This window comes from Balaenoptera borealis, assembly GCF_965194805.1.
Source record: "Balaenoptera borealis genome assembly, chromosome: 20".
Lineage (NCBI taxonomy): Eukaryota > Metazoa > Chordata > Mammalia > Artiodactyla > Balaenopteridae > Balaenoptera > Balaenoptera borealis.
The window spans coordinates 35,776,264-35,789,938 of NC_138879.1; the positions used below are offsets into that span (position 1 = coordinate 35,776,264).

General features: G+C 36.2%; 1 protein-coding gene across 2 annotated transcripts in view; it reads right to left on the reverse strand.

Moving 5' to 3' along the window:
- Positions 1-13,675, reverse strand: part of RNF43 (ring finger protein 43) — a 59,949-nt gene that overhangs the window by 44,783 nt on the left and 1,491 nt on the right. The window contains exon 1 of one of the 2 annotated variants that reach the window (XM_082372027.1): positions 13,291-13,543. The exons of the other annotated variant lie outside the window; for it this stretch is intronic. Within the exon in view, the coding sequence (XP_082228153.1) occupies positions 13,291-13,542 (252 nt within the window). The 5' untranslated portion in view covers position 13,543. Of the gene's footprint in view, positions 1-13,290; positions 13,544-13,675 lie in introns of those variants that run through there. 2 annotated transcript variants of the gene reach the window in all.

Below are 13,675 nucleotides of genomic sequence, written 5' to 3' on the forward strand. Positions count from 1 at the left end.
TTTTGGTGTTCCTGGAATTGTATTTCCAACCACTACTTTGTGGTTGCTATGAAGGGATAGAAAGAGATTGGAAGTCTTCTAGAGCACATACTCTTTTCTGTTCATAACCACAGAGCCAAGATCAAAATAAGAATGTTCTTTGCCCAGGGCATAATTCTGCCTAAATCTGCCCTATCCATCACTTTATTTTTCCTAATTCTTGTTTTTGTTGTTGTTAATCTGCCCTAGGAAGGAAAGTTAATGTATAAATGGATTCCAGAAAAACTTGAAAAAATTCGTGGATTCAGAGAAGGATATTTAAGAAGGAGCCATAATCTGAGAACAAGGCCCTATAAATGTCCCGAAGTGCGAGAACCAAAGTATCAAGTGAATCATTGTTCTTACCCAGAAAATAACTTTTTGAAGTTACAGTCTTAATTCTCCCTAACTGATAAATTCTTCCTATTCAGGCCCAAGAGATAAGACTATGAAGCTGGTACTTAACATGGTTGTGCCTTTTTACGCCTGACTCAACCAAACAGTTTAAATCCAGAAGTAAGTTCCTCCTTCATTTACCTGCCAAGACCTGAGTTCAGGCCCTCAGGGTGCTGAGGGTTTCCTTCATGGGAGAAAATGACACCAACAGCACCTCGGAGACAGTAGGGAATGTAGGGAATGTGGCTCCCAACATTGGTTATATATTATCAACTGCCCTGGGAGAAGCCCCAAATTCCCAAGAGTTGAAGTATTGAAGGTTAAAAAAGAGGGTTTTTGTTTGTTTCAATAGATTTTGATGTTCCCTAATATCAGGTTTTAAAAGGGTAGGTGGAGTACAGGTACCTCTTCCCTTGGTAAGAACCTCAAGAACCAAACAACAGGAGTTAAGTCCAGATAGAGCTGCTCAACTCATTTGTATCTTACTGGGGTATATGCAACCAAGGAAAAATAGAGACTTAGTTATATTAGGCTCTCTCCCAGCTCTGAAATAAGTATATTCTTTGGGGGACTTGCTAATGTTGCAAGTTTGCATTCAAAATAAATTCTAGGCACCCACATAATCCCCCAGTCTCCTCCAAACTTTCTTTGATGTCCAACAACTAAGGACAAGGATCTTTGATTATAAAACAATTTCTTTGGTTGGAAGAAAATTCTTTGCAGGGCGTGAACAGCAGGAGAAAGAAAAGATTTTTCTGAAGTGCAAACTAGTTGGAAACCCCCTGGGGAAAGAATCTGATTCCCAGTCTTTGAGAGGAATGGGCCTGCCTGTACAAGCTGCCTCTGCTGCAGGCCTCTAAGAAGGCGCTTTTGTGTCTACTGTATGGCCCTCAGCAACAGCACGGCAGCCCTTCTCTTTTTTTTTGCCAGCGGAAGTTTTCCAACTCTGGGGATACACAATGCAGAAAGTCACGGTTTAATAACAAGGCACAGTTACTAATCAGATGGCCCCATTTCCACTCTTCCCAGATGCCTCCAGATGCTTACTTACTGAAGCTCTAACCCTCAACTCCACACATGAACACCTATCAGCTTTTCTGAAATCTTATTTCTAATGTAACTATTCAACTTATTTCTAATAATTCAACTTTACAAATTATTTTAGGATCAGATTCATCATCCTCCTTCTACTACTACAGCTCTAGGTTACCTCTGGCTTCTTCAAGCCTTTCCAAAGGTTCAGATTCACTTAGATGTAGGTTCGTGATGGAAGTCAGTGTGGTTTGGTCACTGGGACGGACAGCCTTGATGAAGGATTTAGAATAAGGGTCCTCAATCCACTACACATATTTTAAAATATAAAACTCCAGAGAAAAAGTCCTTTTTGTGTGTGTTAATCGAATGTAAACATAGTATAGGACCAAAGGACTAGAAGTGCAACTGAGTCTGGTGCTTAGTTTTCCTACTAATTTGTTGTGTGACTTTAAGGAATTTGGTCAGATTTTTTGTACCACCTACCAAATCAATTTTATCTCAGGGAAAAGAAATAAATAAGCAAGTTACATGTCCCTTTTGTATAATAAGTCTATTTCTGAAATAAGTATAACCTCTAAATGTCTACAGCTGGAAAGGAACTTAAAGATCATTTACTTACCCCACCAACCCTACCCCAACAGATGAAAGGTTAAGTGACTTGCTTTTACCTTTTAAATGGTCATGAGGCACCTATGGACTTTTCATATATCCAAAGGGAGACAACTAAATTTCAAATAATGTCCAATGACAATAAAAATATGTGACGTATACCATACAGTTTACTAACTTCACAGCAGGTAATAATCTAATGTTTTTCTCATAGCAGACAGGTATATTCTTCTTGAGTTGGTCTCTATAGCCCTCATATTATACTATAACCAACCCAAGAGAACGGGAACAACAGATAATAATGACTAAAGTCAATAATAATAATAATAATAATAAAAACCTTGGTACTGAAATAAGTTTTCTAAATAGAGAAGATATTCAAATACTTTTCACCTTCTACATAGTCTTAGTATTTATTTCTTCCTTTATGCAGTTTACAAAGAATTAAAACAAGCCAGTTAGATTATCAATTCAAACAGAACTCCCAATGTGTTCAATTCTGTTTAAAGCTAAATTTTCTGTTTTAATTTTACTACAACTTAACAGAAACTTCTCGTACATTTTAGAAAGTCAGTTTGCAATTTCAAAAGAAAGCCATGGTGATTAGTTATTTGGACTTCTACAGAAAATGCTACTGATGAGTATTATACATACAGGAATATTTTTACTGGCAACATTATAACCTATACTTAACTGATAAAAGTGAAAATTAGAAGGTATGACTGTTTGGGTTGTAGCTGTCCTCTAGATTTAAGCTCCTTGAAGTTGCCTGGGTTAAAATTTTACGGTTTTTGTTTATTTTTTCTTCAGTCATAGGGGATCTTGAGACAGAATCACCACAGTCATTTGAATGACTCCTGAGAAAATGAAAATTGGCACTCTAATGCATTTATGCCTGCACTTCTTGTTTGGCATTCATCACATACTGATTTCCGCTGTTGAAGGTATATCTCCTCAGTTGGACTAGGCTAGGATGCTGTTCTTTGTATTCCCACAGGACCTGCCACAGCATTTGGTACACAGTAGGAGACCCGCAGTATAAGACATGGAGAGACTCCAGTGCACCCCCCAATCTCGGTAAGTTTCCTGGCCTAGACTTTATAAAGAGCCTCTGTTGCTTTGAGGAGACAATCCAGGACAAAAGGCCACCTGGTGCAGTGAGTCTATGGCGTAAATTACTTTATGCATATGCACCATGTAAAGTAATGCTAAATTGCAGTAAGGTATTTTTTTGTTTGTTCCTTTGTTTTAAAGTATGCCTTCTAGTTGACTAGGGATCAAAGAGGAGAGAGACCCTACGGCACTCCATATCTTCTTAATGGAATGTTCAGGGGGAAAATCTCTGCCAACATCTTCTTTTTAATCTTCCTGCAATGACCAAAAAAAATTTTTAATAAATAAATAAGGTTTGCTAAAAATGCTGGCCAGTAAGATATGGTAGTAGATTGGCAGTTCTTTGACTGGCAAACCACTAATCTCTCTGGGTTTACTTCTTCATCTGTAAAATGAAATGATTGGATTAGGTGTTTTTCCTAGCTTGAAACTTGATGATTATATTTTACAAACGGAATAGCCTGTGCCTCTGCCCTCCCACCCAAAACTATATTTTACCCCAGGTATGGAAAACTGAAGAGGACCTAATTCCAGTAAAAGGCCAATAAAGTCCTTCACAAAGTTAAAAAGAACTTGGCCACAAGATTCTTAAAGTCAGATAACCAATATGATTCTAAGTAGAAGATATAAAAGTGAAAGAACATGAAACCTGAACCATGTAAAAGATTTCTTTTTAAGAGTGGATAATTCATAAGACTGTAGAAAATAGTTTAGGTGAAAAAAGAATGGAAATCTGTAATCATTTTTTAGGAAATAGCAAGATCAGTAGGCATAAAACATAAGGCCTTCAGTCTCATCCAAATTATTCTACAGAAATAACAATAGCAACAGTGCTTCTCAATTATCATATATTTATATATGCACAATAGTACCCTTTTGATATAATAGCATGCACAAAATTGATAGGTACATGATAACTGAATATGCTATTTAAAATTACAGTAGTATATGGTTGATTTCCATCATAACAGAAGTACTCTAAATTTTTAAAAAACGAACAGGGGTCTTGAAGATAGTTACGCTGCCATCTTGAACAAGGACCACTGCTTTAGATTTAGGGATCAGAGTATCTAAATAATCTAATTATTATCCAGGAAAAATGTGATACATTGTGTTTACAATTTTAAAAACCCTAATTTAAATCACTTTGATTATTTTGGTGTTTTTGAATATGCAATTTAAACACAAACTCTAATATATTAAAAAGTATCAAACAAAACAAAATGAACTCTAATGTTTAAAACCCAGATAAAAATAAGAGTATGTAAAGTAGCTTATCTGCTTTTTAAAAACAAACAAGCAAGAAACAATGAACTTTTTAAAAGAGATTCAAAGTTTTCTATTATAGCAAATAGAAGTTGAAGGGCCCAAGGACTCCTACACCTTAGGAGAAGCAATGGAGTCTAAAGGACAGAAGACAAACTGATGGAAAGTAACCAAAGTTAGCTCATTTTACAGCCTCTGTTCTCTGACTTCAGTAACCATATAAACACATAAAGCCACAATTGTTCTACTTACGTCAAAACAAATTAGGAAAATATCTTTTATTCTTGTGGGCCTTTCAGTGAAACCACCATGATGAAGGGCTGTAAGCATTTCTTGAGTTGATGCAGTTTCACCTAATATTTGGAGAGCACAATCCCTTTACTACACTATATATAAGCAGAGCTTTGTCAGATACCAATTTTTATATCTAAGGTCATCTTAGGTCAGGCTAACCTTCTTGTAATTGCACTGTAATATTGTTGTCTGTTTGACTTCTAGTAATGTACACAAATACTTTTTAAATTAAGTAAACTGAGGGTAAATTAGTTTTGAGAATTTGGTTTCAATTTCTTGAAATAATTGGGATTATTCTAGGATAACAGCTCTTAATCTGGAGTCCTTAGATTCCTACATGTGTCTCAGAGATTCTCTCAACTCACTGAGATTTTATGCAAAATTGTACATTAAGTACATATGGTCAGTAACGTTCAGCACATTCTCAAAGGGGCCAGTGACCCCCCCCGCCCCACCAAATAGTTTAGGGGAAAAAAGAATGGAAGAAAAAAGATTGAAAACCACTGTGTTAGGGTATCTCAAAATTAGAATTGGGAATCACAGGCCTAAGGACTAAGAAGGTGAGGTCCTTTGGATACATGCTAATATCTTATAATCACAGATTTTAAATCGGTACCCCAATCCATTTTTCTTGGAAAATCAGAATTTTCTTTGTTTTTTAACATCTTTATTGGAGTATAATTGCTTTGCAATGGTGTGTTAGTTTCTGCTGTGTAACAAAGTGAATCAGCATATACATATATCCCCATATCTCCTCCCTCTTGCTTCTCCCTCCCACCCTCCCTATCCCACCCTTCTTGGTGGACACAAAGCACCAAGCTGATCTCCCTGTGCTACGTGGCTGCTTCCCACTAGCTATCTATTTTACATTTGGTAGTGTATATATGTCCATGCCACTCTCTCACTTCGTCCCAGCTTACCCTTCCCCATCCCTGTGTCCTCAAGTCCATTCTCTATGTCTGCGTCTTTAGAATTTTCTAAAAAGTAGGGGTTGGGCTAGTTACTAAACTAATTAAGTGCTGGGTAAAGGAGCGCCTCAAACATATTGATTATAGCCATATTTACAATTTGAAAATGACAATCAAGGAGACACTATGCTGTCAGTAAGTCAGAGAAATAAAGGAATACAGCATGCTCTATCAAACCCAAAGCACTCAAAATAATTGACTTCACAATATACTTTAAAAAATGTGATGAGATATAAATAAATCTGCTTCATCCTAGAGTTATGTCCAACCTATCACAGCCACTCAGCACCACCATAATGTTCCTTATATTCATTCTATAAATATTTATTGAGTACCTACTGTGTCAAAGGCACTATCTAAGTAATACTAAAGCCCTATTCCCAAAAAGCTCTGAACTAAAGAGACAAAATCCCTGCTTTCACAGAGCTCATAGTCTACTGAGGGGAGGCAGACAACTATAAAAGTATGTCACATGGCAGTAAGTTTATAAAGAAAAATAAAGCAGGGAAGGAGAATATGAGCCCTAGGGGGAATAGGAAGGGTCCTTCAGAATTGGATGGTCTAAGAAGGCCTCACTGAGAAGGTATATTTGACACGGGGTTGACATTTGAGACTGAGAGAAGAAAATACCCAGGGTATAAGTGGGACTAGTAAGTGGAAAGGCCCTGAGGTGGTAATAGTCTTGGTTTAACTGAAGGACAACAAGGAGGTCAGGGTGACTGGAGTAGAGTGAGGGGAGAGGAGGTAAAAGGTGCAGGTGCCAGGCCAGATCCTGAAGGGCGTTATAGGTCACTGTAAAGACCCTGGCTTGTTCTCTAACAATTCTCAAAAGAACAATGAATGCAGGTCAGAGAGTTAGCTCAGAGGGCTTTTTGAGACATAAAGTTGGCAAACTGCTTCACCAATAGCTTTTAAACTGAATTGTCAAACTGAGCAACATCGGTCCAAATAGAGGATATCTCAGCCACTGACAATATTTTAGCTTTTGAGGATTTCCCTGAGAAATCCACATCCTTGGATAACTTAAAAAGTGGATTACTAGTCTATCTCCTGCAAAGCACACTGGGTCCATCTCTATGCAACTTTCTTCTAAGATAATTAACTTGCTTTCTCTCTCCCATTAAGTTTCCTTTTCTATAAAATGGAGTATCACCTGTATTTGGTTTGCAAGTATTTGTGAATCATTTTAAGCTTCTTGGAAGAACATTGCTACATAAATTCGATGGAACATCATCATCACACACTTCTCTGACAATACCCTGCTACCAATTCTGGTTCCTGACAGAACATTTATAATAGTACATTGCTCATTTATAACATCTTTTTTCCTCTGCTGTACTTTGTAATTTGAAGGGAGTTAAGAGGAGGGGAAAAAAGCACACAAAAGTTCCAATAAACACTTTCCAGTGAATGAAATGTAAAGCCTTTTTATTAAAAACAAAAACAAAACCCTGAGCCCCAGGGATATCTTTAAAACTGTATAAAAAGCTAACTATGGCTAATTTGTAGATAAAGAAAATTACAACACACACACACACACACACACACACACACACACACACACACACACACACAGTTTACCACAAAAACCAAGGAAATGCATACCCCTAGAATCAGCTCAAAGGACACTAAATAGCCTGATAGGGGCAATAACCAAGGGCACAGCTCATTCATTACCTCCTATTAACCACAGAGATTAATGAATTTGAACTTACAACAATTTTGCTGGATTTCCACATGAAGTATGGACCTATTATATATACAAATTTGTCTGATAGGTACTTTTATATAAATGAGATATCTCCTTAACTTGAAAAATTATCATTAAAAATATTCTGCAGCTTCCTCCTCTCTTCTGGGTGCCATGCTTCTAACAACAAAGCCATATCAAGAAGGCTCTGAGCTGGGATCGTAGAAGGCAAGCACCTAAGATTGCTTGTGTGCACAGAGGATTTACATCTGATGGTGTACTTCTGACTACATTCCAAAGTCAATTATAAATTAGCTGAATTTTCTGCACCGCCATTAACATAAATAACCAAGGGTTGACTGTACCTTGAATATTTATACTTCTTTTAAAGGCTGGCCTCAAAGCAAAATCACAAAATCTTTGAAATCTCTGCTTCCAAGGAACTCTAACAGTTAGATGCATACTATGACAGTTAGATGCATACTATTTCAAAGTTTATTATTTCAGGTTCCCATATAAGATAACTTACCACAGACTGTTATAAAATGAAAAGAAAGGTAATGAAAGTTGTTCCACTCAAAGGGAAATACTAAGTAAATAAACATTCTGATTTGTAAATATCTTCGTAAATGAAACACAAATGAGAGAAATAGAAGAAACAGAGATTATTAGAAGTTAGCAGATTATTAGAAGTTAACTATATATTATATAGTTTGGATCAATTGCAGAGAATAGTACTCATCAGTTTCATTCCTTTCTATTCTGGAAATAAATTCATCATTTAGACAAAGCCTACACTGGTGTTTTGTTCATCTTTGGCATTCATAGATGTACAGAATTTTATTTTTTTAAAGTCTTTATTGAATTTATTACAATATTGCTTCTGTTTTATGTTCTGGTTTTTTTGGCCACGAGGCATGTGGGATCTTAGCTCCCCGACCAGGGATCAAACCCACACCAACTTCGTTGGAAGGCAAAGTCTTAACCACTAGACCACCAGGGAAGTCCCTGTACAGAATTTTAGAGTTAGAAAAGCATGAGCTCTGGGGTTCAAGTTCCAGCTATGCCCCCTACTATTAGATCTTGGAAAATAGCTTTGAGCCTCACTTTGAGCCTCAGTTTCTTTACCTATAATATGTAAAAATAAAAGTACTGTATTTCTACTGTATGATATCACTTATATGTGGAATCTAAAAAAATACAACAAACTAGTGAATATAACAAAAAAAAAAAGAAGCAGACTCACAGATACAGAGAACAAACTAGTGGCTACCAGTGGGGAGAGGGAAGGGGGGAGGGGCAGAATAGGGGTAGGGGATTAAGAGGTACAAACTGCTATGTATTATAAAATAAGCTACAAGGATATATTGTACAACACAGGGAATATAGCCAATATTTTATAATAACTATAAATGGAGTATAACCTTCAAAAATTGTGAATCACTATATTGTATACTTGTAACTTATATAATATTGTACATTAACTATACTTCAATTAAAAAACATCTGCCCTAATCTTAAAAAAAAAAAGTACTGTATTTCTCTCATGAAGGTATTACAAGGATTCAATGAGTTAATACATGTGAAGTGCATAGCACAAGTTCAGTTTTACAGATGGGAAATCTAAAGCCTAGAAAGGTAAAAAACTATTTTGTCCCAAATCACCCAACTACTTAGTGGCAGAGTCAAAGCTCAAAGTCAAGTCCCTTTAGTCACAGTGTAGTCACTTTGTCAACTGCAGTTTGCTATAAAGCATTGTCTCTCTGGCTTTGGCCAACACTTTAATTATAAAGTTTTCTCTTCCTCCCGAAATAATTAATTTCAGGCCCTGACTACAAATAAAGTGAAAATGGAAAGATGGGATAACTATGTGTTGACTAATAGGTAAATGAAGGGGCAAGCAGAGACACTGTGCAAGGGGGAATTTGTCCAGGAGGTGTTCACTGCTACTGGCCAAACGCTGCACTACCACAGCTCCCATTGTAGGTCTGAAGCCTCAGGGCAGCACATTCTAATCTTGATCATAACTTTAACCTGGAGTCTAAGAAAATCCAGGACAACCAGCTGAGCAGGAAGAGTGTGATAAAGAATCGGTGACCTCTCCTGCGCTACGCAAAGATCCTCTTGCTCTTTTGCTTCGAGAAGAAGGAAGATTAATTTGAGTTGTCCCTCTAAGTAACACTTATTAATAAAGAACAAGAATTGAGAAAGAAAATAGGACTGTAATCATTTTTAGAAGTGGTAGCAACAATATCACTTAGAAATAATATAAACAAATGTTGATAAGAGGTAAACAAACCAGAAAACTGGACAATGAGACAATGCATAAGCTCCAGCTCATTTTCCTTCATGGATTTTTTTGTGTGTGTCTCCCACATTCTCTCTTTTTTTTCTTATTGAGATATAATTGACATATAACACTGTATTAGTTTTAGGTATATAACATGATTTGATATATATATTTGATATATATATATATATATATATATATATATATACTATATATATAGTGAAATGATCACCACAATAAGCTTAGTTAACATCCATCATTACTCATAATTACAAAAAAAATTTTTGGACATGGATTTTTGAGGGCTAGTTAGGGAAATACTGAGGCAGAACAGTGGTGGAAGGTTATCCTAAATATAAAAATTCAATGGGAAACAAAGATTTAGAAAGTAGAAAGAAATCAGAGGAGAGGGAGAGACAGGATTTTGGCAAATGTAGGGGAAACCTAAGAAGTAGACACTTTAAAGACAATGGCAAAGCCGCACAGGGATGTGAAATGATATGGTAGTGCAAAGAAGCAGCTCTTGGGCAAAATAGAAAGGAAAGAAATATAATTTGGTCAGGGCTAAGATGGGGAGTTTTGAAATGGAAAAGAGAAGACTTGAGAAATGAAAGGAATACAGCCAAGGCAACATTTCCTCTTCTATTTTGACTTTCTTCTAGTACTTTAAAGAGAATATTATAATTTAAGACTCTGAACATATCTTGTACAATGGATGTAACTGTTGGTAAAGAGAAACCTAAGTACAAGGAGTGAGGAATAAGAATCAGGACAAAAATTCACCAAGGCCTGGCCTTGTATATACAGCCATCAGATGAAGCTGAGACAAGCAAAATTATTTTAGAGACACTTCTATGGCCTATTTTATTATTAAGCAAATTCGGGGCACATTGTCATGGGATGTTTCTCTTTGTCTATGGAAAATTAAAATTGTAATACAAATGAAAATCCAGTTAATTTGGTCCTTATGAAAAAGTACATACCCTGAAATAGTTGAACAAAGTGTAAAGAAATGTCAGATTTTCTGAAACTCTCTGGAAATTCCAGAAACCACAACAAGGTCATTATGATGTTTTTAAATCGCTGTTCTCATAACTTTACATTTCCCAATGCATAGCATGCCCAATTTTACAAAGACCTGACTGCATCTTTGAAGATAATCAAACTTAACAGGCAGCTAGAATAATTCATAGGTAGAAGGATACACAGAATTATCCAAAATTCTGCAAAGCCAACAGAGAAGATTGCCTTTAGTTCTGTGACACCAGGGGACAGATATCCATCAAGAAAGCTAAAGTGCAGCAAAGCACAGCTCTAGGACATTTAAACAGAACTTCAGTTGAGTGGAAGGCTTGGTTAACCACAGTTGAGTAAACCTGCGTTGCAGTGTAATCTGATAAGGAACAAACAGCATGGATTCTAGAAGTGTAAACCATGTGTCCCTAACATGCTAGACTTCTTTGAAAGAGTTAATCAAATAGTGGATAAAAATGAACTGAGACATAGCAGCCAAAAGTTTTTTTTTTTTTTAAATAGAGTCTCTCATAAGAGGTTATTAAGAAAATTTAGTAATTACTGTAAATTAAAAATTGATTAATAGAAAATAAACCAGGACCAATACTGAAAGTCTCCAGAGATTAATACTAGGCTAGTGTACAAATTTATTAATGACCTAGAAGAAGCTTGTATGGAGAGAAAAGGTGAAGAAAGACTGAAAATTGCCAATGATGCAAACTATCTATTGGAAAGCCTGGAAAGGCCTTGCTAAATAATAGATACAATGAAATTCCCTCTTCACAAAGTAAAGAATCAATACTTAAAGTACACTGATAGATTCAAAGTTAATAGGTTAAAAAAAAAAAAAAAAGATTAAGCAACACTTACCAGAGTGAGAAAAAGGGCAAAATAAGAGAAGATATGATACAGACTGACAAGGTAATAAATGGCAGAGAATGCCAGCTAGTAGCTCTTATATACCTTTTCCTTTATGAATACACAGAAACTTTATGTGGAGTTTTATGATAATAGAAGACAAAACATTTAAAATAAAAGACACTATTTTATGCAGCATATAATTAACCCATTGAACATGCTGCCACAGGACATTAATAAGACACAAAGCTTAGCATGGTTCCCAAAGACCTCAGAGCCTCCAGAATATGGTTCTATAGTAAAATTACTTAGGGCAAAAAATTATAATGGAGCACATACCTCATGCCTCAAGGTATAAACTAGGCAAGGTCAGGATGGAAGTTTCCTTTCCAATTGTTGTATTCAAAATGATTTATGGTTTCAACTTTTAAATATTCCTAATTCTATCCTAAAGTTCAAATTAAGTGAATAGACTCTTATCCAAAAATTCTTACACTATTTTTTCCAGATATACTCTTTTTGCCTGTTTATTTTTCTAAATAGCAGAGCCTTCCTTTTCACCCAATTCTTCTTCCACTTCACTTATCCCAGCTTCAAAACATTGCCTAAGAAGTGATCATGAAGAGCCACTAAGTCATATATGTAAAAATCCGTGTTTGGCAAAGAGAGTTCTATAATTTGTTAAATTTTCTCATCTTTTTCCTGTCAGTGGACAAAAATTAAAATTCATACAATATTTTGGTTCTGTTTATGTCACAAAATAAAAATCTGAGCTTAGATGCTGAGATGAATGATATTTAACATTTTTCACCTGTGACTAAGAGCTACAGCAAGAAATGTCCTTTTATAAAAGGAATTTTAATCAATAAGCAACATAATTTTATAGAGTAAGATACTAGAATGCCACATGAAAAAGGTAGAACCCTCAAGGCTCTATCTTCACCATGGGGAATGAGCAAGTCATCTATGAAATGCTATGGCCTCAGTCAGTTCATACACTAAACACATAAAGAGTAGGCTATGAATGAGTTATAGGCAAAATTCACAACCTGAAAGCCTAAGAAACTGTGTCTGAAAAACTCTGTGGGTCAATAAAAAACAGATGTTAAATTTAAAATTTTTGAAAATAATAAAATTATGTGTATACAAGACCAAAGTGATCAGGAGGCAAGTTTACACCTTGTGTCCATTTTGTAATCTAGCCCTCTCCATTTTGGGTTTAGCAATAGGGTGCCACACGTGGTATAAGGCCAGCCGTAGCATTCAAGCTTGACTGAATTTTAAAAGTGACACACTGATCAAATCTGTTCCAAGGACATTCTAGAATTTCAGGGTGCTACTGACCATTAAAATCAACCTCCTCGGTGCTCACTTCAAATCTAAACATGATGTAAAGTACAATCCTTGAGTTAATTAAATACAAGCCCATATATTTCATCTATAAAAAAAATAGTGTCCAGAATATATCACTTGCAAAGAAAGGTCTTATTATGTAATGCAGTGTAGTACGAGAGTTAAAAATAAGCAGATGATCTTACAAAATACAGGATTTATATGTTTCTTCTCTAGTTTAAAATAAGAATTTGCTTTAGAAGGCCAATAAGGTAATATGCTTAACAAGATGAAACAAACAGAAAGCTAAGCAGCAGAGCCCTTGTATGGAATTTGGTTTGGCAGACAGAAGAAGAAAGGCATATTTCAAACAGATGGAAAGTGAAAAATAATAAAGTCATCCTTACCTGCATTAATTTTCCTTCTGCTGGAGTTATGTCAGCAACACCAGCAAACACACCTTCCAAAGTGAGATTCAGTTTTCCTGTGGGGTCCATTTTCAAGGGGATCACTCTGATAATAGCTTTCTGCTCAGCTGATCTTTCAGACTCCACTGCTGCTGCCAGGACCAGTCCTGTGCGTCCAAAGCCTGCCTGCAGGGTAGCCATCAGCAGCCAGGGCCAGAGGGCAGCCAGCTGTAGCTGGTGGCCACCACTCATGCTACCAGCTGCAGCAATGCACTTCGGCCATACATACTGCTTCCACTAGCTAACACCGAACACAGGTTCCTAGATCCAGACAAACGGAGGAAAAGAAACTTATGCTTCAGTTCCAGAAAGCTGAGTCGTGGTT